Source organism: Cebidichthys violaceus, unplaced genomic scaffold (assembly GCF_023349555.1).
Source record: "Cebidichthys violaceus isolate CVI_PGR_0920_01 unplaced genomic scaffold, fCebVio1.0.p SCAF_84, whole genome shotgun sequence".
In the NCBI taxonomy this organism is placed as follows: Eukaryota; Metazoa; Chordata; class Actinopteri; order Perciformes; family Stichaeidae; genus Cebidichthys; species Cebidichthys violaceus.
Genome location: NW_027176969.1, coordinates 690,246 through 714,108, shown reverse-complemented (window position 1 = coordinate 714,108; position 23,863 = coordinate 690,246). Strand labels below are relative to the sequence as shown.

Here is a 23,863-nt window from a genome sequence, read left to right as displayed (position 1 = left end):
TAATCATTCTATGTATCAAACTATAAAATACAGTTACTGAATGTTTTGAGGGAAAGAGAGAGACCTTTGAGACAGGCTTTTCAGATCCGAAAACAACTGTATGATAATGAGATGAGTTTGGTGAGTCGACTTCAGGAATGTGAGGTGTTAACAGTGGGGGAAGGAGATGTATTGATCAAACAGAGATGTAGATGAAGACAGCCCTAAGAAAACATGGGGATCGGGTACATGCTGTTTTATGAGGAGGACGACAGGTCGGACCAGAGGACACTATTCAGACATTATGCGGATCACTTAGACCAATGGAGAGCATTGTCCGAGGACAGAAGGAGACAATTAGATTCCAGCCAATCACAAAGCTGATAATGGACTTTTGAAAGTAAACTACTGACTTTTGGGTATAAAAACATTGTTCAGAGAGATGTAATTCAGTTCTTCGCAATCCTCTTTACTGTGAACTGGCGTTTGTAGGCCGGTCGGGGGGGGGGGGGTCTTTGAACTCGGTTTTGCGATTCCTTACTGTCGACAGTGTAATTCAGTTTGTAACTGTCTTTTAGCATTTGTGAATTATAAATACTTTTTCATTGTAAGCCGGATCCAGCTGATTTTTCTTAGCGTGACTTCGTTGCTCAAACAACAACGAAAGAGCGAGAGGTCCGCGGCCTCCTGCAAGCAGAGGTCTCAATCCACCACAAATTGGCGTCCCTGGGTGGGCATCTCTCTGCGGACCTGAGGACACGGACTGGACGAGGCGTTGACCGGCGATACCTTCCTCACCCCACCGAACTGTAAACACTCCTCCCCACGACTACGCCTCGATATCCTGTCCATGAATACCACAAACAGGATTGGTGACAAAGCGCAGCCCTGGCGGAGGCCAACCCTCACCAGAAACGAGTCCGACTTACTGCCGAGGACCCGGACACAGCTCTCGCTTTGGGCGTACAGGGATTGGATGGCCCCCAGAAGTGGCCCCCTCACCCCATACTCTCGCAGCACCTCCCACAGTATCTCCTGGGGGACCCGGTCATACGCCTTCTCCAGGTCCACAAAACACATGTAGACCGGATGGGTGTATTCCCAAGCCCCCTCCAGGATCCTTGCGAGAGTGAAGAGCTGGTCCGTTGTTCCACGGCCAGGACGGAATCCGCATTGTTCCTCTTCAATCCGAGGTTTGACTATCGGCCGAACCCTCCTTTCCAGCAACTTGGAGTAGACTTTACCAGGGAGGCTGAGTAGTGTGATACCGCAGTAATTGGCACACACCCTCTGGTCCCCCTTTTTGAACAGGGGAACCACCACCCCGGTCTGCCACTCCCTAAGCACCGTCCCAGACCTCCATACAATGTTGAAGAGATGTGTCATCCAAGATAGCCCCTCCACACCCAGTGCCGTCAGCATTTTTGGACGGATCTCATCAATCCCTGGGGCTTTGCCACTGTGGAGTTGTTTCACTACCTCAGTGACTTCCACCAGGGAAATTGATGATGCTCCCCCATCAGCCTCCAGCTCTGCCTCTACAATAAAGGGCGTATTAATCGGATTCAGGAGTTCCTCAAAGTGCTCCTTCCACTGCCCGATTACCCCCTCAGTTGAAGTCAACAGAGTCCCATCCTTACTGTATACAGTTTGGATGTTTCCCCGTTTCCCCCTCCTGAGGTTCCGGATGGTTTTCCAGAAACACCTTGGTGCCGACCGAAAGTCCTTCTCCATGGCTACTCCGAACTCCTCCCACACCCGCTGCTTTGCCTCCTTCACGGCAGCGGCTGTAGCCGTTCGGGTCTGTCGGTACCTTGCAACTGCCTCAGGAGTCCTCCGGGATAACATATCCCAGAAGGCCTCTTTCTTCAGTCGGACGGCTTTCCTGACCACCAGTGTCCACCACGGTGTTCAAGGGTTACCGCCCCTTGAGGCACCTAAGACCTTGAGACCACAGCTCACCGCCGTAGCTTTGGCAATAAAAGCTTTGAACATTGTCCATTCCTGTTCGATGCCCCCAACCTCCACAGGGATGCTAGAAAAGCTCCGCCGGAGGTGTGAGTTGAAGATCTCCCGGACAGGGGCGTCCTCCAGACGTTCCCAGTTTGCCCGCACTACCCGTTTGGGCTTACCAGGTCTGTCCATCATACACAGCATTTTACCCTTCATCATAAACAGAACCCCAAGATACTTGAACGCCCTCACCTGGGGCAGTGACTCACTCAAAACCTGGAGGGGTGCCTTCTCCATAGTCTCCCAGACTTCTCCCACACCCGGGTTTTTGCTTTGGCAACCGGCGCAGCTGCAGCCCTTCTGGCCAACCGGTACCTGTCTGCTGTTTCCAGAGACCCCATGGGCCAGCCAAGTCCAAAAGGCCCCCTTCTTCAGATTGACGGCCTCCTTCACCACTGGTGTCCAGCGGGTTCGGTTGCAGCCATGACAGGCACCGATGACCTGATGAACACAACTCCTAGCAGCCACTTCCACAATGGAGGTTGGGCAACTCCAGAAAAGGTCGGAGTAGCCATATATGGAGGATATTAAGCCAGATTCTTTTTCCCACCTGTTACAGTCAGAATGACTTTTCCCTACTTGCGAAACCATCAAACCCACTGAAATTCTTGGCAAAAACCCACCCAGCTGGTCGGGACAGAGATTAGTTGAGGTTAGGCATTGATCTTGAGTGCTTAGGGTCAGAATAGCCCATTGGTCAGGTCAAAAAAACCTAAACAAATGAGTTTACTGCTACATCGAGCCATCATGGACACCTAGACGAGGCTGGTCTTGCCAAGAAATGCAGTGGAATTTATAATATCTCCTACCTGAGGGGATCCTTTCCACTGGGAACAAAGTAAAGAAGGGCTCTGAGTTCACTGCTCTGCCCTCCATTTTATTGTGCCAGCTGATTTCTGTTCTCAGGTCCTTCAGTGGGGATCCTCTTCACATGTTGGATGCCACCTTGGTGTGACAAGCACCACTTACATTTCCATTGGATGTTAAATAGGTCACCAGCTATGAATGTATGTTATGTTGTGTTTTTGTTAAACTTATGAAGCAAAACCAGGTTTGTGATCAATTCATTCAGATCCTTTATTGATTGTTAACAAACGTGTTAAAAGAGTTTATTGATAATGATTTCAGTTATTATTATATAATGGCTGATACACGACATGTCATTTTAAAGAACATGTTTATAAAACCTTGATATATTTTGTCATTAATAACGACAAAAGGGTAATATTTTGAACAAAAATAACTATCACATAGAATCAAAGGTACAGGCAGAGAGACTAAACAAGTCCTCAAAAAGATTAAAAAGTCACTAAAGATTTCTCTCCTTAAGCTTTTTGCTTGTTACACATTATATAGAAAGAAAGCAGTTCAGTGAGATGTTACATGATTCAGCGAGCCTTGGCGTGAACCTTGAAGGGGTGTGGCACGCGTGTAACTCCAGTTACTCCTTCTGTACTCAACTCTACTCCATCAGGAACAGAAAAAGAGAACTTCTGTAGTAAACCGACCAAAAACAGGAACAGCTCCATCTTGGCCAGGCCTTCACCGAGACACACACGTTTCCCTGAAGAGTCCGCAAACACGTGTAAGAGCTCAAGAGAAATTTATATTCCTTTTCAGGTTAGGGTTAAGATTGAGGTGGATTGCGGTTTACCTGCAGAGAAAGCCAGAAGAGCTTCTCTCTTCACAAACTTTCCCTCAGCATTCAGGAAGTGTCCAGGGTTGAAGGTGTCTGGAGTCTCCCATTCAGTCTTGTCAAACAGCACAGTGGTTAGGTTGGGCAACAAGGATGTACCCTAGAAAACAAGATCCATACGCTAACACTAAGTAATTCACTCACATTTAAGAAATAATTGTGTTAAGACTTAAAATAACTGTCTGCTAAAATTCACCTTGGGTATGAAGTAACCGTCCAGCATCGTATCCTTGGCGGCCATTCTGAGTGCATTCAGAGCAACAATGTTTCCCATCCTCTGCACCTCGTGGATGACAGCATCAGTGTAGGGCAGGTTGGGTCTGTCTGCCACACTGGGCTGTCGGGTCCGTCCGATCACTCCGTCTATCTCTGCCTGGACTTTGTCTAGGAAAACAAGAACATGTAAGGAACAGGGTGAGAAAAAACATCACATGTTCATTTTTTACTATACCCATCAGCCTCTGCTGTACTTTGTGATCAGTGCTTGTTAACAAATATTAGCATGCTACATGCTAATCTAAGATCAAACCACATGTTAGCGTTGGTACTGAGAAATGCATTTAGCTCAAAGCAGCCTCACAGAACAGAGGATTGTTGTCTGTTTTTGTTTGTTGTCGGGCCGAGCATGTGACCTACCCTTAATATCAGGGTTTTTTATGAGATAAACCAAAGCCCACAGCAAAGTGGTGGAGGTTGTCTCCGTTCCAGCCATGAACAGATCCATAGAGTTCAGAGCCAGATTGGTCTCAGTGAAACCCAGATCAGACTCTTTGTGCTATACAGAAACACATATAAAATCCATAAGTGAGCGATTGATAGATTGACAGGAAGGGCAACACTTTGTCCTACATTGCAGTTGTTCACTTACATTCTTCATTTCAATGATGAAAGCATCAATGTAGTCCCGGGGATCGCTGTGGTCCAGGTCCTTCTTGTGTCTCTCTATCTCCTGAATGAAGAAGTCCTGGATGGCGTTGAAATGAGTGAACATTTTGTTGTGAGGACCTGGCAAGTGCTTCATCACTCCGGGGAATGACTGATACAGCTATTTGGAAGAAAACAGTACATGAGAGAAATTTCCAAACACATCACCTTTCACCTTTCGTGGTTAATTTAACCACAGACTTGAGTCTCTCGATCTGTTAAGGAGGATTGACTCTCTCAATCCCACCAGAATCTTGTCTCTCTATCAGTGATTGAACTAAATGGATATTACTGACTTACCAGACCCCATACAGAGCCCTCCAGACAAAGAACTTCAGACAAATACTTCAGCATGGTCTGGAAGTTGTGGTCGCTGTAGTCAAACCGTTTCCCCATCACCAGCTGGCAAATGATGTTGGACGCAGCATTGTTGAAGAGGCTTGCTGGGTTGAAAGGTTCACCTGGAGGAGAGCAGTTTAAAGTTCAGACAATGCTATTCTACTGAAGAGGTGTTCATAATGACCTCATTGTTTACACCACCTTTCTCCTTCTCTATCTCCTCCTGCAGGTGTCGGAGCTCCTCACAGATACTCTGCTCGATGATGCTTTTGCCCACGCCGAAGGTACGTAAGGTAGACAAGGCAAAGCGTCGCTGTCTCTTCCATGTTTCACCGTTGCTCATGAACAGACCGCCTAGACACAAGCATGCAGAGGAAGTGAGGTTAAAGGCTGAAGGGAGCTAATTCCTTCACAATATGAGACAAGAGTGAGAAAGAGAGAGAGATTTGCAGACCTGAGTCTCCTGAGTAAAACCTGTCAGTGATGGCATTGAATGGTCGATCCACAAAGTTGTCGGCTTGTGTCACTGTGGCTTCCTTCACCATCTTGTACCCAGAGACAAACACTATCTTTTCACTACCGAGGCGGACGCTGAACACATTCCCGTAGATGTCAGCCAGCTGTGGACAATAAATGAAGTAAAAAACACTAATGAACGCCAACACACGACTGCATCAGGGGACTTTTTTAAATTGTTCAAAAACAAGACCTACCATTGCCCAATGAGCAGCCAATGGGTGTTCCAAGATCAGACCTTCACATTAATTATTGTTTTTTTTTTCAATTTGACCACCAGTTACCAGTATCTCTGTAAAAGTTACATCTGGGTGAACCATTAAAAAGAATGTTTTTTTGTCACACAAAGTTATACTTATAGTAATTGCCCACATACTTCACTATTACGATACAAATTGCACAATAGTGTTTGTTAAAGATCTTAAACTGACTGGAAATTCCATTGGTTAATCAAATAAATAGTTCAAATCTATTAGAATGTCTCAATAAAATTCACACTGAATTGAAAATATGCATTAAACTTTACCTTTGTAAAATACAAATATGGATGTTTCCTGTCAATGCTGAAAAAATTCCCCACAAAGGGAAGAGAAAACGGTCCTGGAGGATAATTTGGAGGATTCCTGTTTTTGAGGAAGTCTGCCATTATGATAAAAACGAAAATGAACAGGAATAAAACCTTTAAGTCAAAATCCAGCAAAAAATTAAAAATCCCCATCGTTAAAGAGAGTTGATCCAACAACAGGATGAAGGTCTGAGCTTCTGCCTCCTCATGAACCACCCGTCGTTACATAATGCCTATTCATGCTGGATTTAACCCTTAAATGGCCCACACACTTTGTGACTACTCAGATTACTAACATTACAGGAAAGACAACTTTTAAAAAAAAATCTGTTAATCACAGTCTGCACAAAAGTGTTGTGACACTTACTTACACTTACTTACTTAAACAGCTACATGAGCAACAACAATCTTATTAAGTGCAAAACTCTGTCAGTGTCCTTAGACTGAGGTCGGCTGCTCATGGTGTAAACAGTGTCTGAGCCAACATACAAAGCAGAGTGGGAGGGAGTTGCATGTCAATGAGTTACTAGGCAGGAACAGATCCAGACAAAGTAGAACCAGATTTCCACAGTCAAAACCTAGTGGTCTGTTTCTGTTGTGCTATCAGGCAAAGCAGAGAAACAAACATTCAGCCACATACAGTCAGTGAGTTTTTGGTTTTCATACATATTGATTGGCTTTGTCAAAGCATGTGACTCTGATAAGATGCATACTTCAAGACAATGGTTTCTGTGACACTGACAAAGTATCAGCAGGTTTTTACCATTGTTTTCTACCATACATTTTTAAATATTTTGTTGATTCAGTTTTTGCCCTTTATACGACATGCTAAAGTAGTGGAGTATATAGAGTATATAGGAATCTTCTTTCCACCTTTCCACACTTCCTCATAAAATGCAATTTTTGATCTTCCCTTGGTTAAGTAAATGTGAGGCTGTTTAGATTCAATGTTGAATATGTTTCCCAAAAGAGGGAGAGATGGTGGTCCCGGGGGGAAATTATGTGGATCCTTTTTGTTCCGAAAATACGCCGCAAGGAGAACGGCAAGAATAAAAAGCAGCATTCCCCTCAGATCAAGCCACGGAAACATATCCCACAGCCACATAGTGAGGCAGGGAAGACGAGCAAGGGACTGATGAGGTTTGCTTAGCTCTGGTTTACTCTGCTGACTCACAACTTCTGTAGATAGAATGACCTTTGTGTGTGTGGCAGAGAGCGAGGACACACCTCCATTCACCAAATACAGAGTAAGAATAAACTGAAAACTGGCCCGAAATTACACACCGTAACAAAGCGGGAGCATCAAACAATAGTCTTTCAGCTGCTGTCCCATAATGCTAAATGCATAATGTCTCATCCTGCCCAGTAAAAGAGAGAGGCTCATCAATCACCCAGAAGGCACTGTAGCTGACGCTCATCGGCGTATAAACGTTGCCATGACAACACCGGAAGTTGAGTTACGCGATTTTGTATTATTATTTAGTTTATTTCTGCAATCGTAATACATTACGTTTACTGTAATTTCGGTTACCTTGTGTTAAACTCGTAACCGTTTTGTCCTTGTTTTACTCACGGTGATAGATGAGCTTTTTTGTTGTTGTAACGTGACCATTAACTCGGAAGTTAAGCGGAACTGAGCAAGACGAGAAATGGCGGGTGAAAACGGCGAATTTTTTCTTTCCCGTATGTTATTCTACTACTGGTCTACCAGGCGAACACGGTAACGTTTATTAAGTTAACTCATTAAAGTACTGTTATACTTGTTGTAGGTGATGAGAGACAGAGTATTTGTTTCTTTGTTGTTTGTACAGTGGGGAAAAAAAGTATTTAGTCAGCCACCAATTGTGCAAGTTCTCCCACTTAAAAAGATGAGAGAGGCCTGTAATTTTGATCATAGGTATACCTCAACTATGAGAGACCAAATGAGAAAAAAAAAATCCAGAAAATCACATTGTCTGATTTTTAAAGAATTTATTTGCAAATTATGGTGGAAAATAAGTATTTGGTCAATAACAAAAGTTCATCTCAATACTTTGTTATATACCCTTTGTTGGCAATAACAGAGGTCAAACGTTTTCTGTAAGTCTTCATAAGGTTTTCACACACTGTTGCTGGTATTTTGGCCCATTCCTCCATGCAGATCTCCTCTAGAGCAGTGATGTTTTGGGGCTGTCGCTGGGCAACACGGACTTTCAACTCCCTCCAAAGATTTTCTATGGGGTTGAGATCTGGAGACTGGCTAGGCCACTCCAGGACCTTGAAATGCTTCTTACGAAGCCACTCCTTCGTTGCCCGGGCGGTGTGTTTGGGATCATTGTCATGCTGAAAGACCCAGCCACGTTTCATCTTCAATGCACTTGCTGATGGAAGGAGGTTTTCACTCAAAATCTCACGATACATGGCCCCATTCATTCTTTCCTTTACACGGATCAGTCGTCCTGGTCCCTTTGGAGAAAAACAGCCCCAAAGCATGATGTTTTCCAAACACGAGTAGTTCAGACGGGCCTGAAGTTTGCTAGAGAGCATTTGGATGATCCAGAAGAGGATTGGGAGAATGTCATATGGTCAGATGAAACCAAAATAGAACTTTTTGGTAAAAACTCAACTAGTCGCGTTTGGAGGAGAAAGAATGCTGAGTTGCATCCAAAGAACACCATACCTACTGTGAAGCATGGGGGTGGAAACATCATGCAAAATTAATTTCACTGAATTGCCCTGCAGCTTTAAAGTGAAGTGATGTCAATCAAAAAAGCCACGATATTATATTTTTCTCATTTTCTAACAAGAGAAATGTGTGAGCATGGACTTGTGTGTGGCTATTAAACTACTTGTTTCAGCTCTGTTCTCTCTGTTAACATCATAGTTGGTCAATGAATTCATGTGTTACGATTCTGATCATATTCTCTTAGGTTTATTTTCTGGGTCTTCATTTCAGATGTGAGTGGGTACGTTTGCTCAAAAGAGTTGTGCTTTGTCTCGTAGTGGCGCTTCACATTACCGCTTTTAATAATCGCCACGGTCTCTGAACATATGAGACATACTGGTTTTAAACTGTCCGTGGGAAGAATGAACCTATGAAAGAGTCTGTTCATTCTTGTTTAAAGACTCTGTTCTCTCTGGTCACTTCTCTCTCTTTGGAGAACGTCATGTGAAACAACTTCTCTGACTCACGTAATAATTCTCCAACTCCTTGTTCTCTTTCCTCGTCTACCCCGTGTGTCTACATCTCACTCGAGTCAGGAAACTTGTCAGAATACCCATATTTGATTGGCTGAGCTGCATCACGTGATGTGATTTACGCTGCTGAACAAGTGCCGTAAAGGCTGGAAAAGCTGCGCCAGTTAAAATAAAAGCACTCCTTCAAAATGTAATAATTCTCAATTATCTATCGGTATCACTAATTACCGCGGTCCGGATATTAGTGACCCCTGCTCTAAAGAGAGGCGTCTATAGGAGGCATCCTGATCAGATGCCCGACTGTTAAATCAAGAGTTTTGCCTTCTGGCTCGGCTCTAACTCCCTCTTCCCCATAACAGTCCGCTACAACACCTGCATCACTGCTGACGCGGAACCAAACTGCCTGTCCATCATACACAGCATTTTACCCTTCATCGTAAACAGAACCCCAAGATACTTGAACGCCCTCACCTGGGGCAGTGACTCACTCAAAACCTGGAGGGGTGCCTTCTCCATAGTCTCCCAGACTTCTCCCACACCCGGGTTTTTGCTTTGGCAACCGGCGCAGCTGCAGCCCTTCTGGCCAACCGGTACCTGTCTGCTGTTTCCAGAGACCCCATGGGCCAGCCAAGTCCAAAAGGCCCCCTTCTTCAGATTGACGGCCTCCTTCACCACTGGTGTCCAGCGGGTTCGGTTGCAGCCATGACAGGCACCGATGACCTGATGAACACAACTCCTAGCAGCCACTTCCACAATGGAGGTTGGGCAACTCCAGAAAAGGTCGGGGTAGCCATACATAGTGAATATTAAGCCAGATTCCTTTTCCCACCTGTTACAGTCAGAATGACTTTTCCCTACTTGCGAAACTATCAAACCCACTGAAATTCTTGGCAAAAACCCGCCCAGCTGGTCGGAGCAGAGATTAGTTGAGGTTAGGCATTGATCTTGAGTGCTTAGGGTCAGAATAGCCCATTGGTCAGGTCAAAAAAACCTAAACAAATGAGTTTACTGCTCCATCGAGACATCATGGACACCTACACGAGGCGGGTCTTGCCAAGAAATGCAGAGGAATTTATAATAACACCTACCTGAGGGGATCCTTTCCACTGGGAACAAAGTAAAGAAGGGCTCTGAGTTCCCTGCTCTGCCCTCCATTGTTTTGTGCCAGCCGATCTCTGTTCTCAGGTCCTTCATGTGTTCTTCACATGTTGGATGCCACCTTGGTGTGACCAGCACCACTTACATTTCCATTGGATGTAAAATAGGTCACCAGCTATGAATGTATGTTATGTTGTGTTTTTGTTAAACTTATGAAGCAAAACCAGGTTTGTGTTCAATTCATTCAGATCCTTTATTGATTATTAACAAACGTGTTGAAATAGTTTATTGATAATGATTTCAGTTATTATTATATAATGGCTTAAAGAACATGTTTATAAAACCTTGATATATTTTGTCATTAATAACGACAAAAGGGTAATATTTTGAACAAAAATAACTATCACATAGAATCAAAGGTACAGGCAGAGAGACTAAACAAGTCCTCAAAAAGATTAAAAAGTCACTAAAGATTTCCCTCCTTAAGCTTTTTGCTTGTTACACATTATATAGAAAGAAAGCAGTTCAGTGAGATGTTACATGATTCAGCGAGCCTTGGCGTGAACCTTGAAGGGGTGTGGCACGCGTGTAACTCCAGTTACTCCTTCTGTACTCAACTCTACTCCATCAGGAACAGAAAAAGAGAACTTCTGTAGTAAACCGACCAAAAACAGGAACAGCTCCATCCTGGCCAGGCCTTCACCGAGACACACACGTTTCCCTGAAGAGTCCGCAAACACATATGAAGGTGTAAGAGCTCAAGAGAAATTTATATTCCTTTTCAGGTTAGGGTTAAGATTGAGGTGGGTTGTGGTTTACCTGAAGAGAAAGGCAAGAAAGCTTCTCTCTTCATAAACTTTCCCTCAGCATTCAGGAAGTGTCCAGGGTTGAAGGTGTCTGGAGTCTCCCATTCAGTCTTGTCGAACAGCACAGTGGTTAGGTTGGGCAACAAGGATGTACCCTAGAAAACAAGATCCATACGCTAACACTAAGTAATTCACTCACATTTAAGAAATAATCGTGTTAAGACTTAAAATAACTGTGCGCTAAATTCCACCTTGGGTATGAAGTAACCGTCCAGCATCGTATCCTTGGCGGCCACTCTGAGTGCATTCAGAGCAACAATGTTTCCCATCCTCTGGACCTCGTGGATGACAGCATCAGTGTAGGGCAGGTTGGGTCTGTCTGCCACACTGGGCTGTCGGGTCCGTCCAATCACTCCGTCTATCTCTGCCTGGACTTTGTCTAGGAAAACAAGAACATGTAAGGAACAGGGTGAGAAAAAACATCACATGTTCATTTTTTACTATACCCATCAGCCTCTGCTGTACTTTGTGATCAGTGCTTGTTAACAAATATTAGCATGCTACATGCTAATCTAAGATCAAACCACATGTTAGCGTTGGTACTGAGAAATGCATTTAGCTCAAAGCAGCCTCACAGAACAGAGGATTGTTGTCTGTTTTTGTTCATTGTAGGGCCGAGCATGTGACCTACCCTTGATATCAGGGTTTTTTATGAGATAAACCAAAGCCCACAGCAAAGTGGTGGAGGTTGTCTCCGTTCCAGCCATGAACAGATCCATAGAGTTCAGAGCCAGATTGGTCTCAGTGAAACCCAGATCAGACTCTTTGTGCTATACAGAAACACATAAAATCCATAAGTGAGCGATTGATAGATTGACAGGAAGGGCAACACTTTGTCCTACATTGCAGTTGTTCACTTACATTCTTCATTTCAATGATGAAAGCGTCAATGTAGTCCCGGGGATCGCTGTGGTCCAGGTCCTTCTTGTGTCTCTCTATCTCCTGAATGATGAAGTCCTGGATGGTGTTGAAATGAGTGAACATTTTGTTGTGAGGACCTGGCAAGTGCTTCATCACTCCGGGGAATGACTGATACAGCTATTTGGAAGAAAACAGTACATGAGAGAAATTTCCAAACACATCACCTTTCACTTTTCGTGGTTAATTTAACCACAGACTTGGGTCTCTCGATCTGTTAAGGCGGATTGACTCTCTCAATCCCACCAGAATCTTGTCTCTCTGTCAATGATTGAACTAAATGGATATTACTGACTTACCAGACCCCATACAGAGCCCTCCAGACTAAGAACTTCAGACAAATACTTCAGCATGGTCTGGAAGTTGTGGTCGCTGTAGTCAAACCGTTTCCCCATCACCAGCTGGCAAATGATGTTGGACGCAGCATTGTTGAAGAGGCCTGCTGGGTTGAAAGGTTCACCTGAAGGAGAGCAGTTTAAAGTTCAGACAATGCTATTCTACTGAAGAGCTGTTGATAATGACCTCATTGTTTACACCACCTTTCTCCTTCTCTATCTCCTCCTGCAGGTGTCGGAGCTCCTCACAGATACTCTGCTCGATGATGCTTTTGCCCAGGCCGAAGCTACGTAAGGTAGACAAGGCAAAGCGTCGCTGTCTCTTCCATGTTTCACCGTTGCTCATGAACAGACCGCCTAGACACAAGCATGCAGAGGAAGTGAGGTTAAAGGCTGAAGGGAACTAATTCCTTCACAATATGAGACAAGAGTGAGAAAGAGAGAGAGATTTGCAGACCTGAGTCTCCTGAGTAAAACCTGTCAGTGATGGCATTGAATGGTCGATCCACAAAGTTGTCGGCTTGTGTCACTGTGGCTTCCTTCACCATCTTGTACCCAGAGACAAACACTATCTTTTCACTACCGAGGCGGACGCTGAACACATTCCCGTAGATGTCAGCCAGCTGTGGACAATAAATTAAGTAAAAAACACTGATGAATGCCAACACACGACTGCATCAGGGGACTTTTTTAAATTGTTCAAAAACAAGACCTACCATTGCCCAATGAGCAGCCAATGGGTGTTCCAAGATCAGACCTTCACATTAATTATTGTTTTTTTTTCTTCAATTTGACCACCAGTTACCAGTATCTGCTATTAGTTTCTCTATACAAAATAGTAATTTTAACACAAATGCACATTTCCTGAATAGTGTGAGCAAATAAAAGTTACATTCGGGTGAACCATTAAAAAGATTGTTTTTTTGTCACACAAAGTTATACTTATAGTAATTGCCCACATACTTCACTATTACGATACAAATTGCACAATAGTGTTTGTTAAAGATCTTAAACTGACTGGAAATTCCATTGGTTAATCAAATAAATAGTTCAAATCTATTAGAATGTCTCAATTAAACTTTACCTTTGTGAAATACTTGAATGGATGTTTCCTGTCAATGCTGAAAAAATTCCCCACAAGGGGAAGAGAAAACGGTCCTGGAGGATAATTTGGAGGATTCCTGTTTTTGAGGAAGTCTGCCATTATGATAAAAACGAAAATAAACAGGAATAAAACCTTGAAGTCAAAATCCAGCAAAAAATTAAAAATCCCCATCGTTAAAGAGAGTTGATCCAACAACAGGATGAAGGTCTGAGCTTCTGCCTCCTCATGAACCGCCCGTCGTTATATAATACCTATTCATGTTTGATTTAACCCTTAAATGACCCACACACCTTGTGACTACTCAGATTACTAACATTACAGAACAGACAACTTTAAAAAAAAATCTGTTAATCACAGTCTGCACAAAAGTGTGTGTGACACTTACTTACACTTACTTAAACAGCTACATGAGCAACAACAATCTTATTAAGTGCAAAACTCTTTCAGTGACCTTAGACTGAGGTTAGCTGTTCATAGTGTAAACAGTGTCTGAACCAACATACAAAGCAGAGTGGGAGGGAGTTGCATGTCAACGAGTTACTAGGCAGGAAGTAGAACCAGATTTCCACAGTCAAAACCTAGTGGTCTGTTTCTGTTGTGCTATCAGGCAAAGCAGAGGAACAAACATTCAGCCATACACAGTCAGTGAGTTTTTGTTTGTCATACATATTGATTGGCTTTGTCAACATTATCCAACACCACACTTTCTCCTTTATTTTAAAGAACATATTTATAACAAATATATTAATGAAATCTTTATACATTTTGTCATTAATTACAAGGACAAAGGGAAATGTCTTGTTTTAATAAAAAAAAATTGTATCACATAAAACTAAATATACAGAGAGAATAAAGTTATTCAGTTCATTAGGCAAAGGTTGAGATTAACTACAGCTTTCTCTCCTAAAGCGTTTTGCTTTGTTCAGTTTATTGAACACTGTTTGGATAAAAAGTGACTCAGTGAGATGTTACATAATTCAGCGAGCTTTAGCGTAAGCCTTGAAGGGGTGTGGTGCTCGTATCGTTCCAGTTGCTGCTTCTGTACTCAACTGTACTCCATCAGGAACACAGAAAGAGAACTTCTGTAGTAAACCAACCAAAAACAGGAACAGCTCCATCCTGGCCAGGCCTTCACGAGACACACGCGTTTCCCTGAAGAGTCCAGAAACACATATGAAGGCGTAAGAGCTCAGGATTAAAAATATATTCTGGTTCAGGTGATGCTTTAGATTGAGGTGGATTGTGGTTTACCTGCAGAGAAAGCCAGGAAAGCTTCTCTTTTCACAAACTTTCCCTCAGCATTCAGGAAGTGTCCAGGGTTGAAGGTGTCTGGAGTCTCCCATTCAGTCTTGTCAAACAGCACAGAAGCTAGGTGGAGCATCAAGGGCGTACCCTAGAAAACAACATCCATTGGTTGACACCAAGCAATTTTACAACACCACATTTTTTCTTCCATCAAAATTCCTGTCACAAATGTTGACTGTGTGCTAAATGCACCTTGGGTATGAAGTAATTGCCCACTGTTGTGTCGTTGGCGGCCATTCTGAATGCAACAAAGGGAACAATGTTTCCCATCCTCTGGATCTCATGGACGACAGCATCAGTGTACGGCAGGTTGGGTCTGTCTGCCATACTGGGCGGTCGGGTCTGTCTGATAACTCCATCTATCTCTGCCTGAACTTTGTCTTGACAAACAAGATTATTTAAAGAATTAAGCTTGTAGGAACAAGGTGATATGACCGTCATATTGCAATTAGTGTTAATTAACTCATGTTAGCATGCTAATGTGCTAAACTAACATAAGTGAACAGCATGTTAGCATTGTCAGAGAAATGTTAGCATGCTAACGTGCTAAACTAACATAGTGAACATTATGTTAGCATTGTCAGAGAAATGTTAGCATGCTGACGTTAGCATTTAGCTCAAAGCACTGCTGTGTCTAAGTACAACCTAACAAAGCTGTTAGCAAGGCCGGAGACTCTTTTAAGGCCTGTGTCCACTTAGCATCTTTTTTTCTGGCAGAAAGTGCCTGCAGGGCTCCGGGGAGGGCTTCATCCGAGCGTTTTGTCGAAAAGTACTCAGAGCGCTTTCTTTATGTTCATGACTACTATTTATTTGTTTGACTTTGTTTTTTTCACCATGAGCACCAAACGGAGGATATTTGCTTCATACTTTGTCTGGATGAGCTTGTTGCCCATCAAGCTGACAGCCGTAACATTAGAGCAAGCAGTACGGTCCGTTAGAGACGAGGCGTACAGCGATAAAAGCACCACACTCACCAGCAAAAATCTGTTTCCGCGCCACCGATCTGCAGGTGACTGCATATGATTTCTCCTCATTGACAATCATTCATAAAAAGACGCTGTCGCTCATAAAAAGACACTATGTGGACACAGACCCTAAGTCTTGATTTCCCTGTAGAGCCTAGCATGTCACCTACCCTGGATATCAGGGAATTTTATGAGAAAAACCAAAGCCCACAGCAAAGTGGTAAAGGTTGTCTCGGATCCAGCCTGGAACATATCCAGAGAGCACAGAGCCAGATTGACCTCAGTAAAGCCCAGATCAGATTCATTGCGCTGTTCAGAAACACAGAGAAGATGCTGTAGTGAATGGCTGGTAGACTGACAGGTAAGGCTACACATTGTTGAACATTGCAGTTGTTCACTTACATTCTCCATTTCAATGATAAACGCGTCAATGTAGTCCCGGGGATTGCTGTGGTCCAGGTCTTTCTTGTGGCTCTTTATCTCCTGACTGAGGAAGTCCAGGATGGCATCGTAGTGGCTGAAGATTTTGTTGTGAGGACCTGGCAAGTGATTCATCACGCCGGGGAATGTCTCATACAGTTGTTCGGAAGTAACAGTAGATCCCCTTTCATGACCATCTACCTCTTGTGATTTTGAGCACACACTTCCTCCTCTAAATGGATATTACTGACTTACCATTCCCCATAGAGAGCCCTGCAGCCTAGGAATTTCAGACATATACTTCAGCATGATCTGGAAGTTGTGGTCGCTGTAGTTAAACCGTTTCCCCATCACCAGCTGGCAAATGATGTTGGACACAGCATTGTTGAAGAGGCCTGCTGGGTTGAAAGGTTCACCTGGAGGAGAGGACTCTACGGTTTAGACAATGCTATTCTACTGAAGAGCTGTTGATAATGACCTCATTGTTTACACCACCTTTCTCCTTCTCTATCTCCTCCTGCAATTGTCGGATCTCCTCACAGATACTCTCCTCCATGGTTCTTTTGCCCAGGCCGAAGTTACGTAAGGTAGACAAGGCAAAGCGTCGCTGTCTCTTCCATGTTTCACCATTGCTCATGAACAGACCGCCTAGACACAAGCATGCAAAGGAAGTGAGTTTAATGACTCAAGGGAACTAATTCCTTCACAATATGAGACAAGAGAGAGAAAGATTTGCACACCTGTGCCTCCTAAGTAAACCCTGTCGCCCGTTGCAAAGTGTGGTCGATCCACGAAGTTGTCGCCTTGTGTCACTATGGCTTCCTTTAACATCTTGTACCCAGAGACAATCACCATGTTGACACGACCAAGGCGGACGCTGCACAAATTCCCGTAGATGTCAGCCAGCTGTGGATAATAAATCAAGTAAAAAACAACAACACACGACTGCATCATGTGAACTTTTAAAATAGTTCAAATGCAAAAACCTACCTATGCACAATGAGGATCAAAGGGGCTACCAGGTATACCAAGCATTATCATTTATATTAACAATTTGACCACCAGTGTGAGGAATTTAAAGTTTAGAAACATTCTTAGTATGTTTAATAGCACCCCTAGTGGTGGATATTTTATGTCAATGTTTACTTATAAGTTTTAAACCAAAGGTATAATTATTATATAATACGTCATAACATGTTTGCTTGTAGAAGTTTAAACCAGGGAGTGTGGTCATTGAATGTGTGTTGAGTGTTTGTGAGGGGGTTTGAGGAATGTGCCAGCAGCGGGGGAAGGATACGTGCTGGCTGCGAGAGGTGTTTGACCAGAACAATGGGTTATCAGCCAAGGGGGAGCTTATTGGATTTCGGCCAATCGTGGAGCTGATCGATAGACTGAGGAATGTAACTTTGGGGGGACCAGAGAACTGTAAATCCGAGGAGAGAATCAGACCTCCTCCTGACCATGGGGTAAAGTCTGTCGCCTGGCCCGGACGGGGCCTCACTTTCATGAAATTCATATGTTTGTTTTGTTATTAATAGTGTATTCGGTTTGTATCTGTTTTGCTTCTGTTCTTATCTTATGATTTGATTTTAACTCGAACCAGCTGATTTTTTGCCACTGCTTTGTTAACAAAAGACGCAGCAGTGGGAGACATTTATTTTTAATATATATTTAATATTTATTTTGGTCATTACTGCTGACGGTGGCATAACACAAATTTATAGCACAGTTTATTTCTTTAAAAAATATCATCATGTCATGTTTTTTATTTTTTATTAACAAACAGAAGTCGGCCTCCAGTTACAAAAAGTTGAGAACCCCTGAAGAGTGTGAACAAAATTAAGTTAAATTCAGGTGAACATTAAAAATAATTGAAATGACTTTCTTTCTTCTTTGTTTTCACACTGGCAAAGTTATACTTCTTGTTATTGTCCACATACTTCGCTATTACGATACAAATTGCACAAACGTGTTTGTGAAAGCTCTTAAACTGACTGAAAATTCCTTTGGTTAATCAAATAAATAGTTAAAATCTGTTAGAATGTTTCAATAAAATTCACACTGAAATGAAAATATGCGGGGTGACCATGGGCTAAGTGGAGAGCAGGGCCGCCTTTCAATCAGAGGTCGATCCCCGGCTCCCACTCAATGTCAATGTGTCCATGAGCAAGACACTTGACCCCAAAAAATTGCTCCCGTAGCTGTGTCTACGGTGTAGATAGATACTAATTGTAAGTCGCTTTGGATAAAAGCGACTGCTAAATGACTGTAATGTAATATGCCTTGAACTTTACCTTTGTAAAATACATGAATGGATATTTCCTGTCCAAGCTGAATATATTCCCCACAAGGGGAAGAGAAAACGGTCCTGGGGGATAATTTGGAGGATTCCTGTTCTTGAGGAAGTCTGCCATTATGATAAAAACAAAAATAAACAGGAATAAAACCTTGAAGTCAAAATCCAGCAAAAAGTGAAAAAGCCCCATTGTTAAAGAGAGTTGAATAGGATGAAGGTCTGAGCTTCTGCCTCCTCATGAACCGCCTGTCGTTACATAATGCCTATTCATGCTGGATTTAACCCTTAAATGGCCCACACACCTTGTGACTATTCAGATTACTAACATTACAGGAAAGACAACTTAAAAAAAAATCTGTTAATCACAGTCTGCACAAAAGTGTGTGTGACACTTACTTACACTTACTTACTTACTTACTTAAACAGCTACATGAGCAACAACAATCTTATTAAGTGCAAAACTCTTTCAGTGACCTTAGACTGAGGTTTGCTGTTCATAGTGTAAACAGTGTCTGAGCCAACATACAAAGCAGAGTGGGAGGGAGTTGCATGTCAACAAGTTACCACATGTGTCTGAGATGGGTAGCAAAACCTGAAAATGTGTGTGTGTGTGTGTGTGTGTGTGTGTGTGTGTGTGTGTGTGTGGGGGTTAATCAAACAAAAAGGCAAAGAAACAAAAAGAAAAACAAAACCAAAGAAAATAAAAGAACCCTCAAATACAAGGCAGATCCTCACCGCCTCAGTAAAATACGGAAACTGTTACTTTATCACACAGAAACCCGACTGCCGAATTTAGATTCGGCCAGCTACGGTTCTGGTCTTTTAACTGATAAAGTCATAATTACCAACTTAATTTGCGGTGACTGATCTAACATAACACTATTGCAGCAGTATGGAACATAACAAAACAAGCTAATAAAAACACTGTGACCTAATTCTCTCTGCCCAGACACAAGCCTCTTATTCTAAAAAGACTTCGTAGCAGTCGATGTGGTTCTTCGAGTTTCTTGGTTAAACTCGGGTCTGGAACTTCAAGCTGCACGGTGATAAACTCTCCGTGTGGCAGCGGAGATTGCTCGGAAGTTATGGGAATTCTCGTCCTTACGACCGGCAAAATGTATATGTTAACAGGGAGAGAACGGGCGTAGAAGTTATCAGTTCTCTTCTTCAGGATCCAAAAAAACCCCAGTCTATTATTCATCCAGCAAAGTTAAGACTATCACCTTGGTTTTTCTTCAAAAGCAACATTGTTTGCGCACCTCGTTTCACCAACTCCAGTTGGACAGGACGGCAGTGAGCTGGAGGTGATGCTGATTTTTACAGATTCTGTGATGTCAGGCCTTAGCACAGGGAATCTCCCGTGGTGCCCATGGCCCTCATCCGATGAGGCCTCAGTGTTGCGTTTGGACCAAAATAATCACACCCAGGTGAGATTTAACATCTCATGGCGTTTGGTGTGATTCTAAATCAAATCAGGCTGTTGGATACCCTGTCCAGCGGGGACTGTTTTGTTCTTGTGCTCACAATGACAAGTTCACAACAGATCCGACATGTTAGTTCTTAGCTCTTACTCTTATACTCTAAATCCAGCCCCTTATGTCACTTTCCACCAATCAAATCCCGTCGATTGAACCACAAACAAAGCACATCTGATCTTCTCATTATGTAATGCGCTTTTGTCCTCGTCTGGGTCAAGACAACATTTTGGCAGGTCAAATGATATTTGTATGGGAAACGTTTTCGTATTTCGTCCCAACTTGGGCATGATTCTTAACCAATGTCTCCAAGAGGTACTTCATCACAATGTTCTGCTTATCCTTACTGGGAACAGTAAAGATAAACAGTTTACATGAAACCAAATATGCCGGGTTCAAACTAACACACACTTCAACACAGGCCCTCTCCAACTCCCTTTGTTCTAACCACATGGTGAAGTCCCAACAAAACAAATATATTAACGAAATCTTCATACATTTTGTCATTAATTACAAGGACAAAGGGAAATGTCTTATAAACAGAGCCATTAACACAATAATATTATAATGAAACATACATAATTCAGCGAGCCTTGGCGTAAACCGTGAAGGGGTGTGGTGCTCGTATGGCTCCAGTTAATCCTTCTGTACTCAACTCTAATCCATCGGGAACACAGAAAGAGAACTTCTGTAGTAAACCGTTGTGGACAACCCTTTTGTTGTCCACACACCCAGTGGCTACACACAGAAAGTGGAATGCTGTCGATCTGGATTTATTAAACAGTATAACGTCAACCATCACAGTGTGAAATAAAGTTTTACAGATTCAGTAAAATATGCTCGACTTTTATGCTTTTCTCGTCACCGATCTCTGATAATGTTACATTGTAAACAACCAATCTGTGTTCAAACTGACAGGAGAAGGAATGTTCCGTTCAGTTACATTATATGTTCAGGCTCTCTTCAGTGGAAATAAGTATTGGGCAAAGGTAAATTATAACGTTATCATGATGTGTTAAAATGTAATCTCGTGAAATGTAGTGTTGGTGAGAAACTTGAATAAATACAGTTGTTTTTACAGCAATAGAAACAGATATTAGAGATGAATTATGAGCTGTTTACACTAAATCTAAGCATCTTATAATACATAATTAAAACTACTAATGACAAGATTAGTTTTAATCCATAAAAACTATAAACTATAACAAAATAAAAGGGTAACATTAATCATTTTTGATGGTTTACACTGACTTCAGAGCAGTTGAAATGATTTTGGGACGGATGGGGCCTTGTAGACCAGGTACATTGATCAAACAACAAAAGATTCTGTGTCTGCCGATATGGATCATCAATTATCGGCAATTAGTATCTGCGGCAAAAAAATTTGATCATAGATCTCTAGAAGTTATATTTGCTCCCTTTTTTCTTTGTGCTGATCCGATTTGTGATCCGATCCGTGACTCTGATCCATGATACGATCCAAACCATGAGTTTCATGATCTGTTGCATGACTAAACAGTACTGATGTTACAGGACAACTTCAGTAATTGGTAATTCAGTGTGACTGTGTACTGTACTTACATAACAAACTACAGAGACAGCTACTTTTTCCTTGGCAAACAAGATCTCTGGTTTGAGCTTTACAATACTTGACACTACACACTACTAACATCACAGGACATATACCACTTGAAAACCAATCAGTCATTCGGACTCTGCAAGTCCTTACGAAAGTGGACTTACAACCAGTCACAGACACACTGACCTTTTCCTTGGTAAACAAGATCTCTGTCGTAGGAAAAATTATTAAACATTAGGCAATCATAATCAAGAGCAACAATATTCGCTTGGCAATATATGATAACACACACATGCAACACCGTGACCTTTGATTGGATGTTGTAATTAAAGTCAAGCAAAAAATACATTGTGCAGAGGGAATAAAATACATTAACGGATCCATTATATAGTTGCATGCAAATGAGTCCCTACCAGCCAGGAAGAGATCCAGACAAGACAGAACCAGGTTGCCATAGTCAAAACCCGGTTCACTGTTTCTATTGTGCTGTGAGGAACAAAAACAGGTAAACATGCAGTCAATTCAGAAAGGTGTTTCTCCTCTATCGGGAAGGTGTCCATATTATCTTGTCTTCTGGGGTGTAGATCCAAAGATTTGTAACTACTGAAAGCCATTGTGAGGCCCCTAACTGAACCGTCTTGCATCTACTTTAGGTAAAGCTAGGCATACACTGTACACTTTTAGCCCATTTTGTTTCTATTCAGGAGCTCTGAACACGAGATCTACCGTTCCATTGTGCGCTTCCATCAGGTCCACGTGCCTTGCTGCGGCAACCTGACGGACGTCCTCCTCCTTTTCCTGAACAGCGTCTTTCTTTCCCCTGTGCCTTGACATAGCAAGGTCTTGGGGTGCTAAGCCCTGCCTGTCCAGATGCCACTGCTCCCACCAGCACTTTTTGCCGCAGCTGTGAATCGGCCTGGTCGATTGCCTTGTGTGCCCTCCACTTCCTCCCAGCCCCTTGCTTCGCTGCCTGCCCAGTAGACATGGATGTCATTTGATTCTCTATACAGCTCCCCTGCCCAGGATACCATGGACTCCTCCCTCAGGCCACTGTTGTTGCTCCCGTACGAAGCGATGACGCTGAGGCATGGTAGGCCCAGCTACCTGCGTCTCTTCTGGTCAGAAGATCCCCATAGGCCAGAGTCATAGATCAAGGACCCTTTAATTAGGTCCTCAAGGCCTTGGAGAATACATCTACAGTGTAGTACAGAAATTGTCGTCACCATCAGGTCATCCATGAATGCCCTGATGGAGGGCTGCTGGACACCTGATTTGGCCAAGGGACCTCTGCACTCCACCTCAGCTGACAAAGCGAACAAGATCACTGAAATTGTGCATCCAGTGATAATGCCCTTCTACAGCCGACGCCAGGCCAATGTTGTCTGGGGGTTAGGTGGCTGTTGAAGTGAGAAGAGACATTGCAAGCAGCCGTCGGCACCCAGGCCAGCTGTCTTGCGGGCCGGCTACAACACTGCTGTGTGGTCACCCATCGCACTCAACCCATCAAGCTCATCACTGCTGGAAACCACACAGAGATCCCGAGCTTCTGCCTTTTCTCCTCACCGCTACATCCTCTCGTCCTGGGCTTCCTCTGGCTCAAGCGGCATAATCCTCACTTGGTCTGGAGAGGTGACAGGGTGGGGTGCAAACTGTTTGACTAACTGTTTCCCATTTACTTCCGCAGAGGAATTAATGACTTATACATGGAAGTGGTGGGCCGTCAGGGCAGGCAAAGCCTTCTCTGCTGGCCTAGACAGAATCACAAAGTTATAGCTATTTTATAATTTAATTAGTTTTCAGAAATACACTATATGTATTCTAATATTTTTTTTCCCATTAGCTTATTATCTCATTGCACAGCTACTGTCTTCCTCTGTTGCTCTGCTTCCAGCGCTGCAGCTCTGCTTTGGTGAGTGAACTGCTTTTGTTTTTACATCTGCAGTAGCTTTACTACTTTGTTCATGTTTCTATCGTGTCGTTTTTATGATATTTATATTGTTCCCTCAGATGTGAATAATATTTGGATGGTGCTCTTGAGTGTTTGGCGGAATGCGTGTTTTAGCGCCACAGTTTTGCTGGAATGTGCAGAGGCCTGTTGAATTGTGGTATTTGGGTTTTATGTAATGCAAACAAATAATAACTCGTTGCTGTGGCGTCATAATGAGGTTATTAGGAGGTGGTTCAACTGTAGTAGGACAGCACTGAAGGCCCAGGTATTAAATACATGGCCCGCCACTGATACATGGAATAACTGATCAGTAGTGTGAAGAAAACTTAACAAATACAGCTTGA

At 43.0% G+C, this 23,863-nt stretch overlaps 1 protein-coding gene and 1 pseudogene across 1 annotated transcript; both read right to left on the bottom strand.

Annotated features, from left to right (window-relative positions):
- Positions 1-3,044: 3,044 nt before the first annotated feature.
- Positions 3,045-13,763, bottom strand: LOC137866477 (uncharacterized). The gene is made up of 20 exons (XM_068702412.1): positions 13,511-13,763; positions 12,884-13,049; positions 12,631-12,783; positions 12,391-12,551; positions 12,035-12,211; positions 11,805-11,943; positions 11,365-11,552; positions 11,127-11,268; positions 10,856-11,028; positions 9,681-9,929; positions 8,223-8,354; positions 5,994-6,251; positions 5,406-5,571; positions 5,153-5,305; positions 4,913-5,073; positions 4,557-4,733; positions 4,325-4,463; positions 3,885-4,072; positions 3,647-3,788; positions 3,045-3,556 (listed from the first exon to the last, which is right to left on the bottom strand). Exons 1-20 carry the CDS (start codon positions 13,700-13,702, stop codon positions 3,381-3,383), a joined length of 3,432 nt encoding a protein of 1,143 aa, XP_068558513.1. The 5' UTR covers positions 13,703-13,763; the 3' UTR covers positions 3,045-3,380.
- A 574-nt stretch (positions 13,764-14,337) lies between these two features.
- LOC137866511 (cytochrome P450 2J6-like) lies at positions 14,338-18,774 on the bottom strand (annotated as a pseudogene).
- Positions 18,775-23,863: the final 5,089 nt, after the last annotated feature.